Source organism: Rhinolophus sinicus, chromosome 16 (assembly GCF_057876585.1).
Source record: "Rhinolophus sinicus isolate RSI-liver-muscle chromosome 16, RSI-T2T, whole genome shotgun sequence".
Classification (NCBI taxonomy): Eukaryota; Metazoa; Chordata; class Mammalia; order Chiroptera; family Rhinolophidae; genus Rhinolophus; species Rhinolophus sinicus.
Genome location: NC_142516.1, coordinates 131,805,905 through 131,816,796, shown reverse-complemented (window position 1 = coordinate 131,816,796; position 10,892 = coordinate 131,805,905). Strand labels below are relative to the sequence as shown.

The following is a 10,892-nucleotide window of genomic DNA, read 5'->3' as shown; positions in this document are numbered from 1 at the left end:
TAAAAACAGACACATAGATCAATGGAACAGAATAGAAATCCCAGAAATAAACCCACACCTATATGGTCAATTAATCTATGACAAAGGAAGCAAGACTATACAGAGGGGTTAAGACAGTTTATTCAATAAATGGACAGATACATGCAAAAAAATGAAACTAGACCACCTTTTCATACCATATACAAGAATAAACTCAAAATGGATTTAAGACTTAAATGCAAGACCCGAAACCATAAAACTCCTAGACGAAAACATAGGCAGTAAACTCTCTAACATTGCTCTTAGTAGTATTTTGTGTGTGTGTGGTATATCTCCTCAGATAAGGGAAACAAAAGAAAAATAAACAAATGGGACTACACCAACTAAAAAGTTTTTGTGCAGCAAAGGAAACCACCAACAAAACAAAAAGACAGTCTACTAAATGGGAGAAGATATTCGCCAATGATATAATGATGTATCTGATAAGGGGGTAATATCCAAAATTTATAAAAAACTCATAAAACTCAACACACAAAAAGTCCAGTTAAAAATGGGCAGAGGACCTGAACAGACATTTCTCCAAAGAGGACATACAGATGGCCAATAGGCATATGAAAAGATGGTCAACATCAGTAATCATCAGAGAAATGCAAATTAAAAGAACAATGAGATATCACCTCACATGTGTTGGAATGGCTGTCATCAATAAATCACTAAACAACTGTTGGCAAGGATGCGAAGAAAAAGGAACTCTCATGCACTGTTGGTGGGATTTTAAATTGGTGTAGCCACTACTGAAAACAGTATGGAGGTTTCTTTAGAAATTAAAAATAGAACTACCTTATGACCCAGCAATTCCACTTCTGGGTATTTACCCAAAGAAATCCAAAACACTAATTCAAAAAGACATAGGGCTGGCCCGGTGGCTCAGGCAGTTAGAGCTCTGTGTTCCTAACTCCAAAGGCTGCTGGTTTGATTCCCACGTGGGCCAGTGGGCTCTCAACCACAAGGTTGCCAGTTCGATTCCTCGACTCCCGCAAGGGATGGTGGGCTGTGCCCCCTGTAACTAGAAAACGGCAACTGGACCAGGAGCTGAGCTGTGCCCTCTACAACTAAGACTGAAAGGACAACAACTTGAAGCTGAACAGCACCCTCCACAACTAAGATTGAAAGGACAACAACTTGACTTGGAAAAAAAAAAAAAAAAGGCCTGGAAGTACACACTGTTCCCCAATAAAGTCCTGTTCCCCTTCTCCAATAAAATATTTTTAAAAAATCTTTAAAAACAAAAGATATATACACACCTATGTTCACTGCAGTACTATTTGCAACAGCCAAGATATGGAAGCAACCTAAGTGCCCATCAATAGACTGTCAGATAAAGAAGATATGGTATATACAAAGGGTGCCAAAAATATGTACACACATTTTAAGAAAGGAAAACGGTATTAAAATTATAGTGCTCAGTACATACTGATACCAAAAGATGAATACAAGTCATGTTTGACTTCTGCAATTACAAGAGGTGCTCAAAGTGGTTACCATCTGTGTCCAGACATTTCTGATTACGGCAAACTACTGCTTGAGCGATGTTGACCAAAGTGTCCATTTGTGTACATTTTTTTTGGCTCCCCCAGCATATACAATGGAATATTGCTCAGTCATAAAAAAGAATGAAATCTTACCATTTTCAACAACATGGATGGACCTACCGGGTATTATGTAAGTCAGGCTGAGAAAGACAAATACTTTATGATCTCACTTATATGTGGAATCTAAGAACAAAATAAATGAACTGATGGTTGCCAGAGGGGAGGAGGGCTGGAAGGCTGGGTGAAAAAGGTGAAGGGATTAAGAAATACAAATTGGTAGTTACAAAATAGTCATGGGGATGTAAAGTAAAGCATAGGGAATATAGTCAATAATATTGTAATAAATGTATAGTGCCAGGTGGGTCCTAGACTAATCCGGGGAATCACTGCATAAATTACATAAATGTCTCACCACTATACTCTAACACTGAAACTAATATAAAATATTGAATGTCAGCTGTAACTGAAAAAAAATATATATATTTAAAAAGAAATTGGGGAAAAAAAAGAAAAAGAAAGCAAAATGCAAGACTGATCCTACAGAGGCCAACTTTTTCCACCCTTGACTTCTCTGCCTTCTAATTACGTTGCTTGGCCACCCCTGAAACAGTTAACAATGTATAAGTCTTGGCTCTAAATAACAGAGAAATGGGACTGGCTTACCGAATTGCAAATCATACTGTTTCTAAACCTCTTTATTAAAATAACTATGAAAGAAAATGGTGCTTTCTTTCTATTGCTTTTAAAATCTGGAGCTCTTAACAAAATGAAAATAGAAGCTTTTTAAACAAATCCCTTGACCTGTAGGGTCCAGGTACTGCCGGGTCTGAGGTTTTCACTTCTGTAAAAGAAGTCCTCACATGGCTCACTGGCTGTCTGCCTTACTCTGTCTCCTAAGGCGCTGACTTGTTATTTTGGATTGGGTTACTTGGGGCCAGAAAAGAGAAGGCAATGAATTAGGAAGAAGTACCTGGAAATTCCAGGTCCTCTCTATTCTTTCCCCCAGCCCACTCTTCAGGGGATTCACCTCAAGTGTCATGGAATATTCCCCTAGCCCTTGAGGATCACCACCATGGAGACTGGGAGTTGGGTTCTGTTGCTCTGGTGACCAGCTGTCCGGGGCCTCTGCATTGGCGCTGCCAGGGTTCTGGGGAGAGGCAGGTCTGTGTGGCCCATGCTTGGGAGAAGGCTTCCGGCAGAAGCAGGTGGTAGCACAGAAGTGGAGTCCTAGTCTTGGCTCGACTTTCGTCTCCGTGATGCCTACCCTTTCGGTGTTCGTGGATGTACCCCTAGCCCAGAAGCTAGAAGGCAGATTGTTAAAGACCTACAAACAAGACAATTGCCCTCAGAAGATGTTCCTGGCCTATAGAGGTAGATGCCTAGTAGTTTTAGAGAGTAATACTTAGTATATATCATAATTGCCTCTCGGAGGGCAGTATTCCACTGTCACAGAGGAATTGGGAGATAGCTCAGCTTCCTCAAGTGAAGAGGTCTGCTCTTGTTGTTAACAGAATTTCCCAGTAGGGAAAAGAGCAGACAATGCCCCTGGTCATTCTTTGCCCTCTGTCCTTCTTTGGGGACTTCCAGAGATTTGGTGTAAGCTATGTCCTATTCCCCAGATCTATGTAGAGCCTGCATGGGCACTGCACTTTCTTCAGTCTTTCCTCTCTCTTTCTATTCCTGAACTAAGAATGGTTCCTCAAATTAACTCTTCTAATATGCAGCTCTCCCTTTCCACTGTGAAAATCAATGTTACCTTTGTTTAGTCTCAGGTATCTATAATTCCCACATTGTATATCATTTTTGTTCATGAAAATGGCATAGGTTTCAGTTGTCTTCTTTAAAAAGACAAAAAATTATACATATTCACTAACAGGACATCGTTTTTATAAAGGGGAGAAAGAAAGGAAAGTTGTCTTTTCCTAGGCAACGTTCCAAAGCCCCAAGAAAGCCAAGATTGTGGGCTGCCTGCAAAGCCCAGACTTGGAGGCCCCAAGGGCCGGCCTCCAGAGCTCCCTCTGTGGTTCCCCTCACAGCCTGCATGACCAATGAAGGGCAACTGTGGGTTTCTCCCGTGGTGCACAAGATCCGACTACAGATCGTGCAGGATCCCTCCCTGAACCATGAGTACATGCCAGTGATGGGCATGAAATCATTCATCCAGGCCTCCTTGGAACTCCTCTTTGGAAAGCACAGCCGAGTCATTTCGGAGAACAGGGTGAGAAGAAGGGCCACCCAGACACAGGGAATAGAGATCTGGGATTGTACAATCTTAAACCAGATGGGCACTTTGGAGGGCTCCTTGGCATTGACACCTGAGGCTCGGAGAGTCCAAAGCTTTAGTCATCGAAGGGCAGAGCCAGCATCAGAACCCAAAGCCAGTGCCCGTTGCACCAGCCCACTGTGCTGCTGTGCAAGCTCTTTCAAGAAAGGAATGACCTGAATCTGTGGTGGTACTAGTATCACCACTACTCTTTTAAAGTGCTGTTTCTATTTATTTTTTGCTGGCAGGTAGGGGGTGTGCACACTATTGGTGACAGTGGTGCCTTCCGACTTGCGGCCCAGTTCCTCAAAACTTGGCGTGGGGCTTCTCAAATAGTTTACATCATTTCTTCTCAAAATGGTGAGTGTTATGCAAGGTGAGGGTGACGGAAGATCCCTGTCCTCTGTTTCTGATCTTCACCCCATTTACAATCTTCACTGTTGTCCCTCTCACTCTCTGTCATGAGAAAAATGGACAAGCCAAGGTATGTTTGTGCTTTTCCTGCTACTGTCCCGCCTTCAGCCAGTGACCCTCAGGCCCATTCTCTGGTGTGTCTGCCTCCATCTCTCCATTTCCCGTGTACCAGCTGGTGGAGGTCTGTGTTCCCACAGAACTGCATGGACTCGTCTTCCAGGACATGGGCTTTACAGTTTGTGAATACTCCTTCTGGGACTCCAGACAGCTGTGCATGAGCCCCAACATGCTCCTTGATGTGGTGGAGGTAGAAGGGTCCTGCTCAGAAACTTCTCCTTAGACCTGATTTACACTTTTATTTTCCTTTCCTCCCCTCCACCCCTGTAGTCATCTATGGCCTTTTCTAGGCTTGGATTTGCCTAGCCCTTTAGTGGGAACCCACATGGAGGCTCACTTCTCCCAATACCCTGATATTACTACCATTCAGTAGGGGAAGTACCTGATGAGACAGTCTCTACCTGCAGCAGGCCCCACATGGCTGTATCTTTGTGATCGGGAACATTGACAACTTCAAGATGACACAACATCAGTGGGTGAAGTTGATGGCCACCATGAAGGTGAGCCCAATATCCTGCCTGACTTTCCTCCTTCTCACCACCTACCATTGCCTCTATCAGTCCATCCTTTTTTCATTCTCCTTTTTCCTACAGAGCAAGCAGATATTCCCATTTTTTGACATTCCTTATCAAGGTTTATCCACCGGTGACCTGGAAGAAGATACTAAATTTTTACAATACTTTGTATCTGGAGGCTTTGAGTTCTTCTGCAACCAGTCTCTGTCCAATAATTTTGGCATTTATGGTATGGTATGGGCAGAAGAAGAAAGGAGGGCATCTGGTGCTAAAGTGGTGCCAAACCCATGGCACAAATGATGTGTTTGACATCTCCTACCCTGTTGGAGAGAGCTAAGATGTCCAGAGAAAGCAGCATGGAAGCACAGGGAGGAGATAGACCTCAGGTTCTGTGGTGTTGTCTCAGCTCAGCTACTAAAACTGGCTCCAATTAAATGGTTTCATCCCCTTAGGCCTCTGTTTCCTCATCTATACGATGAGGAGGCAGGACTTAGTGAACTTTCAAGTCCCTTTCACCTTTTTTTTTTTTTATTGGGGAAGGGGAACAGGACTTTATTGGGGAACAGTGTGTACTTCCAGGACTTTCTTTTTTTTCCAAGTCAAGTTGTTGTCCTTTCAATCCTAGTTGGGGAGGGTACTGTTCAGCTTCAAGTTGTTGTCCTTTTAGTCTTAGTTGTGGAGGGTGCAGCTCAGCTCCAGGTCCAGTTGCAGTTGCTAGTTGCAGGGGGCGCAGCCCACCATCCCTTGCGGGACTTGAGGAGTTGAACCGGCAACCTTATGGTTGAGAGCCCACTGGCCCATCTGGGAATCAAACTGACAGCCTTCAGAGTTAGGCACACGGAGCTCTAACTGCCTGAGCCACCAGGCCAGCCCCCTTTCACCTTTAAGACTCTTACTTATGACTACTTTTTTCTGGAAGAAGAGCTTCTGGCAACTTTCTGGGGTCTGAATACCTGCTTGGCTGGGTGGGATGAGGGCCCTGTTGGTCATCCCTGTCTTCTGCAAAGTTGGAGGCAGAGTTATAGGGGAAGGCCCTGGTAATGGCGGAGGGGACTGAGACTGAGGCTGTCTGTCTCAATGCTGCAGACGAAGGAGTGGCGATCCTAGTTGTGGTGGCATTCAACAACCAGCTCCTGCTGTGCGCCCTCTCCCAGCTGATGAACTTCGCCCTGGCCCTGTGGCTAAACCCTCCTACCATGGGTGCTCGCATTATCACCACCATCCTCTGTAACCCTGCTCTGCAGGAAGCATGGTAAGGGTGAAGGGTGGGGATAGGAAGGGATGGGCAGAGCCTCTGGATACATACAGACTTGCCAATTCACAGGATTCAGGTGAGTGCATCTTGTCCTGTCCATGTTGCCTCAATTCATTCGTCAACATTTACTGAGGACTCACTGTGTTCCACTGACAGTGGCTATACCAAGCGTTGCCCTGCCTTAGGGGCAACAGGTTGATGATATTATTTGAACTAGTTCCAGATTGAAGGAGGAGATTAGGAAGCACCAAGGGCTTGCTACTCTGGCAAGGTCTGCCTAGGAGCCTGCTTGGCTTGCTTAAATTAATACAGGCTGAAGACCCCCTCCTGTTCATAATCATCCCAGATTCCTGGCTCCACTGGTGTGCCCTCAGGCACTCTGGTTAGGGGCTTTGGAAGGGAAGAAGAGTGGAATGGCAATGAGGAGGTTGGGAGCAGGGGGAGATCTCACACTCCAATTTCATTCCTTCCTTTGGCAGGAAGCAGAATCTGAAAGAGGTTGTAGAGAACATCATGCTGATCAAGGAAAAGGTTAAGGAGAAGCTCCGGCTCCTGGGAACCCCTGGCTCCTGGAATCACATCACTGATCAGAAAGGGACCCATGGCTATCTTGGACTCGACTGTAAGTATCTAGGAGACCGTAGCTCTCCCCTTTCTGACCTTGGCCTTATACTTGAGCATTAAACTCACTGACTAGGTCACCTAGCTTCACACCAGATTGTGATTCTTTCCTGAGGAAAGTGGAGCTGCTTGAAAGACCCCTCTGGACCCCCAGAAATGCTGACATTCCCTATCCACAATAATCCACTGTGGGCTAGAGGGTACGTAGAGGTGGCCACCCTAAGGATCTGAGATCCTGTGATTATCACCAGCCCAACAGGTGGACTACTTGGTCAAGAAGAAGCATATCTACATCCCCAAGAATGGTCGGATTAACTTCACCTGTATCAACGCCTGCAACATAGATTACGTCACTGAGAGCATCAATGAAGCTGTCCTCCTCACAAAGGACTTAGAGAAATAGCTTCAGAAAGTAAATGACTCCCAGTTAGAATAAAAGCTTTAGTCTTTACAAAAATCCTGTGCTGGTTACTCACTGCTACAATTCATTTATCTGCAAATCTCTCTCTCTCTCTCTCTCTCTCTCTCTCTCTCTCTCTCTCTCTCTCTCTCTCTCTCTCTCCTTATAAAGCATTGATCAGGCTTCCAAAGAAGGGGGAAAAAGGCTGAGAGAAAAAGGAGATGTGAGCTTTCATATACCATCTCATATTTACTGAACACCTACTATGTTGAGGCCCTCATATGGTGTCTTAGATTGTTCAGGCTGCTGTAACAAAATACTATAGATTGAGTGGCTTATATACAACAGAAATTTATTTCTCATGTTTCTGAAGGCTGGAAAGGCCAAGATCAAGGTGCCAACAGATTTAATGTCTGGTGAAGTCCCAGCACCTGGTTCATAAACAGCGTCTTCTAAGCTGTAACGTCACATGGCAGAAGGGGTGAAGGAATCCCTCTGGGGCTTCTTTAATAAGAGCTAATCCCCTTCATGAGGGCTCTGCTTCATGACCTAACCACATCCAAATACCATCGCACTGGTGATTAGGTTTCAACATATATATTTATGGGGAACAGAAATATTCAGACCATAGCACCTGGGCATCAAAGGGAATATAAAAAAACAGGTACACTCCAGTCTTTTTTCTCCAGAAGCTAAGTTGGGAGACAACCTTAGTCACATGAAACAGTTAAGTAACACTTCGAGGCTAATGTAATAAAAAGTCACAACAGGTTATATAAATGTGATGATTCCAGTTCCCAACCTCCATTTTATTCCAGCTAAGTGAGTGAAGCAAAGATGAATTGTCCTGTAGAGCTGTTCCCAAATTACGGATTCGTGAGCAAGTTTAATGGTTCTATTTTAAGAAATTAAATTTTGGTGTGATTTATTACACAAATCTAGATACCTGGAACAATTATTTTGTCCGTTATGTCTCTTTTAATCTGTAGTTTCATCCATATGTTTTCTTGCAATTTTTAAAAAATTGAAGTACTGTGTCTTTTTGTCCTGTAAGGTTTCCCACAGACTGAATTTTGCTAATTTCATCCTCACGATATAATTTAATATGTTCCTCTGTATCCCTGTATTTTTTGAAAGTAACAATTTAGATTAGAGGCTTGATCAGATTCAGGTTCAATTTTTTTTTCGTCTTGGTAAGGCCACATCACAGATAGTGGTGTTGTGTTTCCTCAGGAAGCACAGGATGCTAGTTTTTTTTACTGTGATGCTGGCAATCATTGATGATCATTGCCAAGCTCCATTAAGTTATTACCTGGCAGACTGATGATAGCCTAACATCATTTATTCACTTATTAGCTGCAATACTTTTGTAAATAGAAATTTCCCCTCACTGATTTGCTTAACATGAAGTACATTTTATATAGAAAAGGCAGAATTTATATGTGATTTATTTCCCTTAACTTACTAGTCTTTAAAAAAATCTTTATGAATTCATGGATTTAAAACAATCTGATGTTTTATTTTCCTGCAAACATTATCCTTATTGATGTTTAAAATGTCCCATCTCTGACCTGTAGGAGCCAATTCAAATTAGTTTCTGAGATCTTCTGGTACAACCCTAGTACTCTGATAGCTTCTTTACTTTCTGGCATCACAAAAAGTTCCAGGAAAATGTTGACCATTTTCCGTTCCATACCTGGAATTGGTCATTTCTCAAAGGAGCTCTAATCACTTCTAGCAGATAAACACCACATACACAGATATACACCACCATCTGGGCTCTTAAGGTGCCCATTGCTATTGGATTGGTCATTATTTCCAACTCTTTTCAGAAAGATAAAATACACTGAGTTACCTGTCTTCCTTCACAACCCAGCCTAGCACACTGGAAACTTGGGGACTTAGGCTGAGTAAATTGTCAGTAAATGCATCTGGCTCTTCTAGACTGTAATAATGACCGTTACTATGATAGCTAGTGGTTGTTGAGTACTTATTCAGAATTGTACTTTTCTAAGTGCTTTACGTCCATCTCAGTTAGTTCATATAACAATTCAAAGTTAGGTTGTTGTTGTTATTATTATTGTTGTTGTTATCCTCATTTTACAGTCTTGGCGAACATCAGTAACCTGCCCAACCAAGATCCACACGCAAGGTAAATGGTGCGGGGTCCGCGTGCTTGGCGCCCTGACTCCTGCTACGGTACAGCCTTCCTCCACCCAGGGTGCTCCCGTCACCCCTTCAGTCTCGCGTCCTCCAGGGGCTCTTGAACTTGACCCTGAGGAGGTAATAAACCCGCAGAGGAGGCCCAGAGCGAGGCTTCTTGGGCCCAGAGGAGCGTCCTGGATCCGTGCGCTCCTGGAGCTAACTGTGCCACCTGCGCCTTGCGGAGATGAAGAGCTGCAGGACTGCGTCCCCTTGGAGCAGATACTGTCCTATGCGGGGAGGAAAATTTGCTCGCAGTGGGCCTGGTACGTACAAGGAGATGAAGGGACGGGTATGGGGAGGGACTGGTCGACAGCCTCTCTTATGACCGGTAAAGCCCTGTGAAAGGACTTTCGGAGCCACCAGCTGCTCAGGGGTGGTTGCGGGCAGTTTGGGTGTGCGCTCACTGAGCTTTGCCCGCGTTTCTTGGGCTGCCTTCTCCCATTTTCCATCGGCTGTGGGTCCCACAAGACCAGCTGTAAAAGGAAAGGGGAGGGTTGGGGGTAGGTAGGTCTGCCCCAGTCGGCCTACCTGGTGGTCAAGTGGTTGACGACGCACGGTAATCCCCAGCACCGGTTCTGACAGGACACCCTGTTACCTGCTCTCCGCAGACAGAGTTGGCCCCAGGCTTCGCCCCAAATCCGGTGTCGGTAGGGGATCCAAGATGGGGCGACGCCCCAGCTTCGACTGAGGAAAGTCGAGGATGGTGTTCGGTGGCGGGCCAAGGGTGCGGCCTCCTGGACCGAGGGGATCTCGGAGACCCGCGGCGCTCCCCGCCGCCGCGCTTCCGACCCTGAGTACTGGGGTTGTGGGGCTGACGACCCAGCCTGCCTCGTAGTGGGTGCCCCGGGATGGGAGAGAGGCGTTCTCTGCCCAGGCATCGGGCCGGGGCTCCCATCCCCGGGACGAGGACTGCAGGGAGAACCTCGGAGAAGCCCCCTCGCCGCGGACTCGCGATGGGATGCGGTAGGAATGCAGGTGGACGAGGTCTCGGAACTGCTCTTGAGCGCCCCCAGCGGGCCTTCGCCTTTGCTCGCGGTTTTCCTCGCGGTTTTCCATGCTGTCCTGGCTCTAGGGTCTTCCTGGGCAGCCAAATCTTGTGTGCCTGCTTATCTTCTCCCATGGACATGCAGCAGGGACCCTCACCCTACTTATTTTTCCCCCCAAACGATAGCAGTGTATTTTACACATGTATAGCATACAAAATGGATGAAAAAAAGATACAGAATTGGAAACTCAGAAATACTTTTAAAATCAACTTTCTATAGGGGCCTTACACTGAGTTTATATCTGAAAAATTCAACATTTTCCAAAATAAAAAATTAAAATATGTCTCAAGTCAATGTTGACCCCAAACTTAGCTTCATGTGCTCAATGACATTTCCTTCCAATTTCCCCCCATGAAACATCTCAAGCCTCCAAACATTGCGTCAATTTTTTTTTATTAGTTTCAGGTGCACAAAACAAAGTACTACTTAGACGTTCATCTTTTATATCTCTCACACTGTGTCAACCCCCTCCCCACATCCACTAT

At 45.0% G+C, this 10,892-nt stretch overlaps 2 protein-coding genes across 2 annotated transcripts; one reads left to right on the top strand and one right to left on the bottom strand.

Annotated features, from left to right (window-relative positions):
* Window positions 1-2,827: 2,827 nt before the first annotated feature.
* On the top strand, window positions 2,828-7,226 carry GOT1L1 (glutamic-oxaloacetic transaminase 1 like 1). The gene is made up of 9 exons (XM_074329666.2): window positions 2,828-2,942; window positions 3,608-3,789; window positions 4,083-4,194; window positions 4,446-4,555; window positions 4,773-4,865; window positions 4,959-5,109; window positions 5,967-6,132; window positions 6,615-6,757; window positions 7,008-7,226. The coding sequence occupies exons 1-9, from the start codon at window positions 2,828-2,830 to the stop codon at window positions 7,157-7,159; spliced, it is 1,224 nt and encodes a 407-aa protein (XP_074185767.2). The 3' UTR covers window positions 7,160-7,226.
* A 2,291-nt stretch (window positions 7,227-9,517) lies between these two features.
* Window positions 9,518-10,239, bottom strand: LOC148755108 (uncharacterized). The gene is made up of 2 exons (XM_088793552.1): window positions 9,957-10,239; window positions 9,518-9,834 (listed from the first exon to the last, which is right to left on the bottom strand). Exons 1-2 carry the CDS (start codon window positions 10,237-10,239, stop codon window positions 9,518-9,520), a joined length of 600 nt encoding a protein of 199 aa, XP_088649678.1.
* Window positions 10,240-10,892: the final 653 nt, after the last annotated feature.

What these genes read in the sequence shown, in the direction of transcription:
- LOC148755108 (XM_088793552.1), bottom strand. Translation starts at nt 10,239, where the DNA reads ATGCCTGGGCAGAGAACGCCTCTCTCCCATCCCGGGGCACCCACTACG. An exon ending in ACTCTGTCTGCGGAGAGCAG is followed by an intron (nt 9,835 to 9,956) that starts GTAACAGGGTGT and finishes TTCCTTTTACAG; the next exon opens with CTGGTCTTGTGGGACCCACA.
- GOT1L1 (XM_074329666.2), top strand. Translation starts at nt 2,828, where the DNA reads ATGCCTACCCTTTCGGTGTTCGTGGATGTACCCCTAGCCCAGAAGCTA. An exon ending in GATGTTCCTGGCCTATAGAG is followed by an intron (nt 2,943 to 3,607) that starts GTAGATGCCTAG and finishes TTCCCCTCACAG; the next exon opens with CCTGCATGACCAATGAAGGG. An exon ending in CCTGCTCTGCAGGAAGCATG is followed by an intron (nt 6,133 to 6,614) that starts GTAAGGGTGAAG and finishes TTCCTTTGGCAG; the next exon opens with GAAGCAGAATCTGAAAGAGG.